The 12,880-nt window shown below is 44.1% G+C and overlaps 1 protein-coding gene across 10 annotated transcripts in view; it reads right to left on the minus strand.

Moving 5' to 3' along the window:
* myt1la (myelin transcription factor 1-like, a) overlaps positions 1-12,674 on the minus strand; it is a 52,785-nt gene extending 40,111 nt beyond the window's left edge. For 3 of the 10 annotated variants that reach the window (XM_035144403.2, XM_035144402.2, XM_035144406.2), the window contains exons 1-4: positions 12,434-12,672; positions 935-1,039; positions 482-536; positions 196-229 (exon numbers count right to left, since the gene is read on the minus strand). In XM_035144403.2, the coding sequence (XP_035000294.1) occupies positions 196-229; positions 482-536 (89 nt within the window). In that variant the 5' untranslated portion in view covers positions 935-1,039; positions 12,434-12,672. Of the gene's footprint in view, positions 1-195; positions 230-481; positions 537-934; positions 1,040-12,433 lie in introns of all 10 variants that reach the window. The other 7 variants (XM_035144407.2, XM_035144404.2, XM_035144401.2 and 4 more) reach the window with 4 other exon arrangements.
* Positions 12,675-12,880: the final 206 nt, after the last annotated feature.

Here is a 12,880-nt window from a genome sequence, read left to right on the forward strand (position 1 = left end):
CTTTCTATCCAGAGTGTGTGGACAGGCAGTTTAGCTCCTGATGGATGTGGAGTCTTCTATTCTAAATTATACGAAGCCTCTTTACTCCTTAACCAGACACGTTAAGGAAAAGTGACTCAGCATAATTTTCTATCCAAAGTGCACCAACAGTAGATGAGTAGAGAGATGAGTGAGGGTCAGCGGGGGTTCACCCACCTGAATAACTCCGGTGTCACGGCCTCCACAGCAGCTGCAGGCAGACGCAACAAAAAGATTAACGTCCTCAGCCGATAATAACTAACACGTGTTCTACGTTCACAGTTAATTCATAACCTACTTCACCTGAGCAAAGGGTTCGGACTCTACACACATGGACAAATAGACTGGATGTCAGTTATTTTGTAGTTGTTAGTTTGATTAGTTATTGTCAACAGACACTAACCGTACAGTTAGCACGAGTTAAGATAGTTTACTTGAACAGGAATTAAGAATATACTCGTACCTCGAACTCCTTTGGATCGTGTTCGATGGCGTTTATCTGCAGCGTTCGCCTCCATCTGGAAAACACAAATCAACCGTTTTTTTGTTTCGTAGCATAAAACCGGGTCAACTTTACACCACTTAGCAACAATGTGACAACTACATGGCAACAAACTAGCTGTCGCTTAGCAACTGCTTTGAATATGTAACAACTACTTAGCAACGGATTAGCTCGCACCTAGCAACCATTTTGAACAACATTACGACTAACGACGGAAACCAACCAGCTGCCACTTAACAACCACTTTAAACAGCTCATCATGAATGCTAACAGCATTTAGCTAGGACTTAGCAAACTCCCTTTTACCAGGTAGAGCTGCACTGAAACAGTTTTAAAGACGTAGCTAATGTGAAACCAATGAACGTGAGCGAATGGGATTCATGCAAACAGAGGTCACCTGCAGTGACAGTGTACCTGGTCGGAGCTCAGTGTGGAACCACCTCAATCTGGTTCTGGTCTCGAAGCCGAAGAGTCTTTGAACCAAACACAGTTTCAGACGTCGTCTTCCAAAGTCATGATCTGCACAAACAAAACGAGTCGGAATCAAACCTCTTCCTCACGACATTTAAACACTCAAGAGGCTCCCGACAAAAAAAAGCATTAACACATTTAGAACTGATATTTACAAATGTGACATTTATTTAATTCTGTCGATTAGGTGTCTCTCCAGAGAGGTGTCACAGTTAAACACATTTCAATGACCCACAACAGGACCTGAGAATGAAGCTTAATGAGACCAACACGGGTAAAAGAAATTCTTTATCCTTCCTGGAAGAAAACGTTCATTCACAGACCTTTTCTATTGCACTGGAGATGAACCCTGCATGGCTTTATTTTGAAAGGGATAGAGAGTGACAGTGCACTGACAAAGGGATCATCAATTAGCAGAATTCTACTTTTGGAAGCATAAGTACCGTTACTATTCTTGTAGTATTATTAGTATTATTACTACTACTCTTCCTCATTGGAGGCCTTCGATCAGTGAGCTGAATAAACGCTGGTTCAATATTCAGCAGTTTGAATCGTCTCCGTTTCAGATTCCGCGTCACTCGAGTTCACACTTCAGTTTCGATGCCAACTGTCGTGACGAAGTCTTGTGAGTTTCCTTCGGTTCTGATTCGTTCCTCTGTCTGGTTTCTTCTCCATAGCAACAGCAGCTGAAGGTCATCGTGGGTATTGTAGTATCTAAAAATCTGACACAAACTTAGTATTGATAATTTCTCCAGGAGATGTTGAGGATTATTAACAATATTAGGAACAAAGAAATGAAATCCAGCCACGGCAGAGATTTCAGAAACTCCTGATATTTATAGAAAATGAAATGTGATGGCCGCGATGCAGTGAATTTAGAATCACTGCAAGACTCTTTTATGTGATTTATGTTGTATATGATGCAAATCTACCCAAACACAACTTCCAAACTAAACTAAAGCATTTTTTTACTCTCTCCAAACTGTAAATAACACTCAACTCTCCCTTTGAGCTGAAACAATCACAGCCGAACTCCACGGGCTCCGGCTGTGAGCGTCTCACACAGACGGCAACATGAAAGGCGGTAGGACAACAGTGAAACAACAGTTTGATGATGAAGATGTGAACACAGCGGCGCCGCGCTCCTCTCCGCTCGGCTGCAGTGCAGCTCGGGGGGTTTGCAGCGTTAATATAAATGTAAATTCTGGACAGCCTCGCCTGAACTCTCAGCCGACTCCCATTATGTTTCCACAGCCTACCGAGGCCGGGTGCATCTGAGGCCGCCACTCCACCGAGCGTGCTCCAACGCACCCTACATCAAACAGCCCCCCCCCTCCCGCAGCCGAGAAAGAAAAGCCTCCGCCTCCCTGGAAACTATACGACTGAGTGGGCTGAGAATGTGTGTGTGTGTGCTGCAGTGTGTACATGTATGTGTGTGTGTGTGTGTGTGCGCTGCAGTGTGTACATGTGTGCGTGTGTTCATGAAAGTGTGTTTCCATATAGGCTGTGTCCTTGCTCTGCCTCTGCGTGCCTGCGTGTGTGTCTGCTGTGTTTCCATCTCTGTGAGGACCACTTTCAGTTCTAGACCTCGAGTGTGAGGACATTTGGGATCGGCACTCACGGTGAGGACGGGACCTCGTGTACAGTGAGGACGAATGAGGACAGTTTAGGGACTGGAGGACATTTTCCAAAGTCAGGAAATTAGGAATTTGGGGAAAATTTAAGACATCTTTGGAAAATGAGACCTTTATTTTTGGAAAATTTTGCAAAATGACATTCTTTTGGACAGTGGAGACGTTTATGAGGATGTGAGGACATTTGTATTTGAAAAATGAGAAATTTGAGAGTAGGTACATTCAAATTAGAACTTAAAAAAATATTCATTCCTTTAAAGAAGATTCAAATTTGGTCTCAGAGCTCAGGAATGTATCAGGGAATCGACGACTGTGCTGGTTTTTAAAACTTTTTTTTTCCAGAAGATTTTTGTGATTTATTTGAAGGTAATAAAAATCCAATCTGTCTCATTAAAGCAACATTTAAAAACCACAGTGTCCTATATGGCTGGATTAGCGCTGTGTGAAGAAGAGCTTCCTGCTGTTTAGTATTCAGCCCGACACTTTGTCTGTCTGGTACAATATGATGCAGAGCTCTCCTATACTGAGCCACACACACACACACTGCACACACACACACACACACACACACTGCACACACTCACACACACTCACACTCTCACACTCACACTCACCTCACTGCACACATAGACTAACAGAGCAGCAGACGTTCACCCACTGAGCTCCAGAAATGTACACTCTGTACCTGTGTCATTTCTACCATTTCAACAGATCTGCAGGAGGCTGCTGCGCCCCCTGTAGGTCAAAGACAGCACGGCACCTCACAGAAATGACATAAAAAAAAACATCATTCTTCTCTAACTGATCATTATATTATCGTGAGGCTGTGTTTGAATGCGCCTCCATGTATTAAAGTCAGGTTCCCTCATGTTCAGGTAAGTTTCACCGGCCAGGTAACAGAGCCTGAAGCAGTGGTTCTGTTGCTATGGTTACGTGTTCTTAAAAATGCCTCGAAGGCTCAGTACAGATCAAATTCTGTTTTTCTTAATTGCACATAGAAAACAAAGGGTTTCGCAACGAGTCCAGCCAATCACCAGCAGAGGGCGTTCCAAAGGTAAGTCCAAGTGTCTGAACCCTGCGTTCTCTCTCTGACCAGCAGGGGCGACTTCACTGGTAGTTTCTATAGAAGTCTATGAGGAAATGTCTCAGTCTCTAGTTTCAAGTCTTCTTCAAAACAGCTGATGTTCATTTAGTAAATTATGATCATTTAGAGTCAAATAGACCATAAAGCACCAGATGTGTTGGGGGGGGGGGGATACCACAGTGTGATTGGCAGCTAGTACCGTCCAATGGGAGCAGGTGGAAGATGTAAGTGGGCGTGTCCCGGAGCTCTCAGTCAGGCTCCACCCCGCTCCTCCAAATATGGTTACTTCTGGTTTAAAAATAAAAAAAGATGTTGCTGGACAAAATGTCAAAGTCTTAGTCTCAAAACAGCAGCTCACAAACCACTGGTGACGTCACGGTGCGTCGACACAAGTTGTTTCCACAGCAAATTATATTTAATTGGTCCATGACACATCTTGATCACCATGGTTACCATCATAACCACACGGTTAACGAAAGGAAACGACTGCTGGTCCAGTTGAAAAGAAACTAACTGACTGTCGGAATGAAACAAGAAGCTAATCGCGCTCAGACATTTTGTTAACCCGTCCGTCCACACTGACCTCGTCCCTCCTCTTCTCCTCCTGACGGACAGAAGTAATCATTTCTACAGTCGACAGAGGCCGAGTGGTTTCGTGGCATTAGCTGAACCGACGGATGCTCTCACAGCGTGTGGCAACATCCAGGACACAACATCTGCACAGAGGTGCTTTGAAAAAAAGAGACGTGTGGAGCTGCCACAGCGATTGTGTCTTTAAACCAACAACACAACAACACAGACGAGTCGACACAGTAACTCACGGCAAATTAAGAAAAACACAATGTGAAAAGATTTACTTCACATCTGGAGACAAAACGAAAAAACGACCCAACAACAGGAGGACACATAAACACAACACTCACAGGCAAATGTTTGTGAGCCCAAACAAGACACACACAACACACACACACAGTACACACACAGACACACACAGACAGCAGCCAGGTGAGTGTGTGTTTGCGGCAGCGCCAGACAGCAGCTCAGCGTATTATTACAGCAGAGGATTTTTATCAAACCGAACAAACAGAAACATCTGGTGTGATGTGACACTGCAGCGCACAAACCAAACAACACAACTGACACACACACACACACACACACACACACACACACAGTGTCTGTCTGTATGTCAACACCACATTTGTGTTATTATGGACACATGAAGCTCAACATAAGCAACACACGTCTCAGGGCTCCAGAGTTTGTGATTTTTTTGTGGTTGAACAATGAACTGTTGTCACAGTGTAGTCGATGATGTGTAGCTTGGTTTCGAGCCGACACTGAACCAGGAGTTGTAGATTCTGGCTCCTAATTTAGAAAGATTCTCGCTCCGCCCCTGGACGACAGCGAAGTGACAGAGCTTCTCAGTTTCTGGTGCGTTCAGGTCGACTCACCACAGGAAGGAAAAAAAACTCCTCCAGTGCAAAAGCAGTCAATCGCCTTTTATAGCTTTTTTTAGCAACCTGCGTATACTTAATAATTTTGGTGTATATGAGGCACAACTAAAACTATAAAATACAATTAACTGATTCAACAGCCTGACACACGTATAGATAGAATGAGCTCAACATATACCTCACATGTCATATAGATAAATTACATTGAAATGCATTAATAATAAATCAAATAATATACCAATATATATATATAGGTATAAACCATTTAACCATGTGTCTGCACAATATTATTACAATATATTTTCACATGTACTAGTGCAACATTTTCTTAGTATCCAATGAATACATTTGAATATTCATGGAATTTGAATATTGTTAATTCTTCCACCCCTGATAATATCCGTACGTGCAAACAAATTTAAACTGCACACTGAGAAAGACAGAATGAACTGGAGCGACTTCCAGAAACAAACGAGTCGCTGACGTCTGAACAGTTTGAATGACGCACAAATCAAAAGATCACTGAAATGCATTGAGACTTTTATTAAAGAAAGAAAGACGATCGACTTATTGGAACGTGCACAAAACTCATAGATTAGAACAATCACAGGGATCCCCCACTCTCCCCCACACAGGTAATGTGGTGCTCATATAAACTATACCACCCCCCGTCTGTATTCCATGTGACCTACTGTACTTCCTGCCAAATTAATATGATCACACATAAACACTAAATAACAAATAATATAAATAATACACCAAAAACCCATTACACCTTGTATAATAAGCAAAATAACAATAATACTCTTCTTAAGACTTATTCATGGACCTTTAATTTGACTGTGACACACTGGAGCACACACTGTTCTGCAGCAGCAGCTCCCTCCCTCCCTCCCTCCTCCTCCCGTACAACAGCCCCACTCCTGGTTTCCATGGAGACTGGACTGATCGGGTGATTAGCCTCATCAATTAACCCCTGACCGAACACGGGAGAGCCTGAGCAGCAGCGGCTGACTGACCTGCAGGTACGAGCGCAACAAAAATTCAGACGTGTGAACAGCGAAGATGCAACAAACGGGATCGATGGAGTTACAGTGGGAGTCAACGGGAGTCACACACAAGCACAGTCAGTTATAATGGAAGCCAACGGGAGCTGGTTGTTCGACAGCAGGTTCAAAAAGTACAACACGGATTTGCATGAAAGTTGGAAGGATGGGACATGAAAGAACTCGGGAAATGTTCCAGGAAGTTTTTTAGCTCTTTAATATTTTTGGTCTCGTCTTTTATAACCAACTCCACAAATTAATTTTCTGTTAGTTTGCTTTTAAAGCACATATTTTAATTGCCAAGCGAATCTGGAAAAATGGAGAAAAGAAATTCAAATAAAAAAACTAATCAAGAATTTAATTTTGTTTTTTGGCCAAAAACATTTAAATAACTTTGTGATTTACTGTTTTTCGTCTTGAAGTTTTCAACCTGGAGAACGAAGTGACTCTGTGATGTCAGATTCTCCTGCAGGTCACGAGTGCACACTTCAGGTTCACCCTTTAAACCCTGTAAATAAGAGAACATGAAGCAGCCACACTCCAGATTCACACACACACCTGCACACGAACACACCTCTGCCCCCCCGACACTCGTCGACCGGGTCGGTGGTGTCACGTCAGCACTTCAGAGGAGATGAAGTCCTCCTCGGCCCTCAGACTTCCCTCTGTCAGACAACATTAGCTTCATAACAGGAGCTCGTCTAAAGAGAGTACCTGCGAACACTCACAGTCTGAAGCGCAGGTGGAAACGTCCGTCACGGTTGATGGAGTAACAGCAGCAGCACAGAGAAGTCACCTGGTTGAAGGTCACTCAGAACTTAAAGAGGAGCCAGAGTCAGTGAGGGACGGCTGGAGTCTGTGAGTCATCACAACAGTTTTATCACGATGATATAAACATGTCATCTGTCACCTGACGCCTCTGAATCTTTACACGCGTGTCAATGACCTGATTTTCCTCCGGTGACAGTTTGATTGTTTGATAATTACGTGTTGATGGAAGTGTGGATGTATTTTTACACATCTGCTCCTCATGCAGCAGTTTGTGAACAGACGTGCATGTGACGTCTCTGCAGGAACGTTCAGCTGCCGGTATTAACTGGGAGTATTGACAGATGCAATGCAAATGAATGTTAATGCACTATCTCAGACATTTAAGAGAATATTAAATGTAAAAATATTCACATTGACCTTTCTCAGCCCTGAGTCGTGTCTGCAGGCATTTCTCTCAGTTTGCCTGAGTCACCTTGGTTCAGAGCTTCAGACTCTTCAGTTCAGTGTGAAGCTGAACATCAGGTGTGAACGGCTCCTCAGAGCAGAAGAGGAGTTCTGGGTCTGGATCAAACTGAACCTGGTTCTGTTGGTTTGCAGTGAAAACACTTTGTTGGATAGTTTGGACTTTTGGACCAATTACAGGAAGTAGAGAATTAAACAATAGAAGAAGAAGAAGAAGAAGAAGAAGAAGAAGAAGAAGAAGAAGAAGAAGAAGAAGAAGAAGAAGAAGAAGCTGCAGTCTTCACGATATAATGTGTAATTTGATGCATTTGAACTAGTGTGGCGTGCTGTAGTACTCTGGAGTATTGTAGTACTGTGGAGTACTCTGGAGTACTGTAGTACTGTAGTACTGTAGTACTGTACCACTGTGGAGTACTGTAGAGTACTCTGGTGTACTGCGCCTGAAGGAGCTGATGCTGCTAGTAATACCATTATGATGTTACCATGGCAACCAGATGAAGCTCTTCATTCATTTCCTCCATTCAAACGAAACACCCCCCACCCCCCATCCCCCACCTGACAATACGCCCACGTCAGACGCCGTCTACAAACCAATCAGAGTCAAGTGCAGGTAGGCTCCGCCCACGTAGGTGATGACGACAGGACGTACGTATGTCAGACTAAATTCTTTAGTCCCTAAATTACAACGTGAAACCAGAACTAACAGATCAAAGGAAACAGGAACAAACAAGAAGCTTCAGACTCAGAGAGGAAACGTCCTAAAAGACCAGAACCAGGTTCAAAGAGTTCAACAGTTCATAACAAGTTTAAACAATCTCCCTCAACACGTCGTTTTAGCTCCATATCAACAATAATCTCCGCCCACACAAACACACCTGGAAACACACGTCACATGACCGATCACGTACACAGGTCATGTGATGGAAACAGGAAGTAGATCGTCTCCTCTGCAATTAGTTGCTTAGTAACAGAAACTCCTCTGAAGGAGGAACAGTGATGGTGAAAAGTACGAGCAGGGATTTCTTTTCTCTGAGCGACGACGAGGTGGAACTGTTACTGACAGGAAGTGTTAGCTTTGTGTTCACCGCTGGTAGTCGAGTCATGTGACTGATGAGAACCAATCAGGAAGAGAACGCGGGCGTCTGCGTGACCGTTTCCAGAATTCCGCAGCTTCACTTTAAAAATGAAGCTAAACTATCTGACATACAGACGCCGGCACCTTGTGCTTTAGAAATCATCTGGAGCCCGAGCAGCAGAGATCGTGGTGCGGAGCCGCAGGATCAAAGTCCCGCCGGCACGTGCACTCGACCAATCGCAAATCAGTCTCAGCTGTCAATCATGACGTTACACCTCGTTTCTTCAGCAAATACGTGATCTTGTATCTGCGTTAACACCAGATTACAGTTCACGCTAAGTCTCAACCAAACGGACATTTCTCACAGCGTAATTGTGGATTTGCTCTCGACCTCCCATCATTCACCTCTGCTCGCTGCAGAGCAGGCGGGCGGGGGTGTGAGTGATTGACAGGTCGGGGGGGTTGGATGTGGTCAGGGTGTGAAGCTTTAATGATCTGTAACAAGCAGCCGAGGCAGCTCGTCAGTGGCATCAGAGATCAACAATCGTTACTGCGCTCTGAATTAGAGTGTGTGCGTGTGTGCGTGCGTGTGTGCGTGTGTGCGTGCGTGCGTGCGTGCGTGTGTGTGTGAGACTCTGTCGTTACTTTCTCGCTTCTCACTATGAACAGAAACAGCTCTGAGATAAGAGATTTAACAAGATACTGACTGGTCTCGTCTACGCTGCTGCAGACATCTTAGCCTCCGTTTTAGAAAAGAAATCTGCGTCCACACGACCTTCACTTTACACAAAAACGACTACGAACGAGTATGCCGGGCCAGTAGGTGGCGATACAGTCCCCATCAAAGATCCGTCAAACACCAGAGAAGAACGCTGTAAGGTGATGTTATTCGAGGCAGACGTCTGTGAAGGTTGACAACGTGGAGCAGTGATGTTCAATTTAACTTATTAGACCAAATAGTGCTGAACGCAGAGAAACAGGTAAACAGCTGTTGTTGTTGTTGTTGTTGTTGTTTCTGCTCATGACACAAAGCGACAGTGAAGTAAACTGTGACATCATCGTTTCCCAAACGCTCAACATTAATGTGGACCGGTTGTGAGAGGAGGTCAAAGGTCAACGGTCACAGCCGACGAGCAAATGTGAGAAGTTTGTCATTTATCACAGATCTATGATTCCAGACAGACACACACACACACACACACACACACACACACACACACACACACACACACACACACACACACACACACACACACACACACACACACACACACACACACACACACACACAGACACAGACACAGACACAGACACGGACACAGACAGGTGATAGACAGACAGGTAGTTCAGACTAGGTCTCGCTGCTGATCTGAATTCAGTCTCTTTGACTCTTTTCCCGCATGAAGCTCAATGACTCCAGTTTAGTGAAGTTGATTCTGTACCAACTACGATGTCACTCATCTCAAACCTTTATGAAACCTCATAAATCCACTAGATCTATTTGGATCTGCACCAATTTGTACACACTCGTAGATATAGGTCCCCTGAACGTGCCGGAGTTTTCTCATCGAGATCCATGAATTATTCTCGGAGAAATCAGTTAAAACAGTGAGAGAAAGTGAAGTTTTATTGGTTTCTTCTGTGACTCATCCACATCCTTGCACCAAGTTCCTCAGGTGTTTACCGGGTGAGTTTCCTCTGTCACTCAGCTGGTGTGAGGCTGCAGAGACGAGGACGCTCTGTGTTGCTCTGCAGCTCCGCTCAGGAAACGGCAGCGTGGTTTATAAAGTAGTTAACAGCAGCAGAACGATTAGGGATTATTTGATCACACAATACAGGACTCAACATCGAGAGAACTGTGGAGTCTTATTAAAATGATAAATTTCAGATGCAAACGACAGGATTTCTTCACGTCTGACTGTAAAATACAGAGACAGGAGCCTCGGGGAACTTCTCCCTTCTGAGACGATCTTTTTTACCAACTTTCTTTCACATTGTGACTTTCTCAGAGAATAATTCATGGATCTTGAAGACATGGCATCGTTTAGGGAAACGATCTTTATGATTCGGTGCAGATCCAAATAAAAATCAGGATCTGAAAAATGTAGATCTGGTTTCAAACTTTTGGGCCTTATAAGCTTTATTCTAACATAACGGACGTCCTGTTTGTTTATTCAAATGTCTGTGCTCATTTTCATTATTTATCATTCTTCTGATTCTCTCACTGTGAAGAAAATCATCTCTACAGAAGCAGCTGCAGAAACAATTAAGATAAATAGGAAAATAAAAAGTACGTAATGTGATGCATAATAACAGATGCTGTTTTTTTTGGGACGAAGAAACTAAGAAGAATTTTTGTCCGTAGTTTAAAGTTTGTAGTTTAATTTCTGTGTCACCCACTTCCTTTAATCTGTTCCTCCTGTGGAGGGCACGACTTCGCTGAGCCGACGTCGACTTCTACATTTCTTTGCTTTAACTGAATATTTATCAAGTCAAGACATCGTCTGCAGTCTGGAGGGATCGCTCTCAGCGCTGCAGCCTCAGGCTTCGTTTTCAGGGACATCCCCCAAATATTCTTCATGAGAAGAAACACCGAGTCCAGAGGATCGACACCTTGGAACACGACCAAACAACCACAAGTGGTTTGACGCTGAAGACGAGCACGTACAAGAAGCTTATAACATTACAGCTGCTCTGGAGCCAATCAGACTCAGTGAGTCACTTGCACAGAGTGATTACCTGAAGCCTCCGGTCCACAGATATATACAATGAATTGTTCATGTTTAAAGAAGAACTATTTGTTGATTAACAGATTGTGGATTTAGTTAATTGAACTTTTCTTTTGGAAAACATCACAAACACATGATAATTCCAGGGTGAATATTTAATATATGTCCTAACATTTAGATTTTTAAGTAAAATCCTGATAAATCTCTTACTTTGAGATGTTGGAAAATTCAGTTCCAGACTTTCAGACGCTAAAAGTACACGAGAGTCTTTTCACTCACTGGAGCAGAGGTTCTCAATTCTCAATAAAGAGAAATAGAACGATATCAGACACGGACTGAGAATATTTTCACCATGTCAGCACAGAATATACAACATATATCATGATCATTTTACCTTTATGAATCTCACGGACCAATTTGGGAACCACTGCGCTAGAGAAGCATTAAAGTTCATCTTATAATTCAATTTCCTGATCATTCAATATTGTCACTTCACTGACGGTTTCCCTCCGATAGAAACACTGTTACTTCAGTGTTTCACACAAGCTCCTGAACTAATGAATTTAACATTAGGGAAACATTACATTGGTGTATTTTAACAGTAAGAAGCTGCAGGAAGGTCCCGGGGAACACGGAGGGGGTACACTCACTAAAGAAGGTGCCATAAGGTCACTGCAGACACACTAATTAGCAGCACAGACACACTCCAGCTCACTGTGGAGGCATTAGAGCAATAATACAGGATCACAGGATTATTACATATCACACACACTGGTCCCATCCCAACACACCACCGCCTGCACATTCAGAACAAGACAGGTTCACGTCACCCTGAAGGAACAGTAGAGACATATCACAGATCTAAAGGTGCCGTGAGGTCACAACACGCTCACTGCGGGGTTATTACCATACGGACTGGCAATATGTGAATATGGCAAATACACAAACACACAAATCTTCAGAGAGCAGGCGCGTGACTGGCGCACAACAGAGGGATGAGAGCCGCGGAGATGGAAACAGAGTCAGGGAGAAGCAGCAGAAGCATGAATGACACACCGGAGGAACACAGGAGGAACACAGGAGGAGAACATGACGGAGGAGAACACGGTGCGCGCGAGAGAGGCGCAGAGAGCGCGTGAGGCGCGTCACTATAATAATGTGAGAATAAAGAGAGAGAAACATACTGGGAATGGCGAAGATGGAGACTCCTCTACCTCCGTCTCTTCCTCCTCCTCTCCTCTTCCTCTCTGGATGGAAAGTCTGCAGCCGCCTTCCTTCCTTCCCTCTCTCTCTCTCTCTCTCTCTCTCTCTCTGTCTCCGTCAAGGTCTCTCTACCCTCTGCCTCTCTCCCTCTCTCTCTCTCTTTTGTCGCCGTAATATGTGGCCATGCCTTCAGTGGTGGAGAGAGGGATGGAGGGGAGGAGGAGGAGGAGGGGGAGGAGGAGGAGGGGGCCCAGACAGACGGGAGGGAGGGAGGGAGGATGATGATGGTGGTGATGATGAAGGTGGTGGAGGGAGAATCAGACACTGCAGCAGTAGAAGAAGAAGAAGACGGGTTTACCTCTCTCTCTCCCTCTCTCTCTCCCTCTCTCTCTCCTGTCCCCTCTTCATTCTCCTCTTTTCCTTTATTC

The sequence above is a fragment of the Hippoglossus stenolepis genome, chromosome 20 (assembly GCF_022539355.2).
Source record: "Hippoglossus stenolepis isolate QCI-W04-F060 chromosome 20, HSTE1.2, whole genome shotgun sequence".
NCBI lineage: Eukaryota > Metazoa > Chordata > Actinopteri > Pleuronectiformes > Pleuronectidae > Hippoglossus > Hippoglossus stenolepis.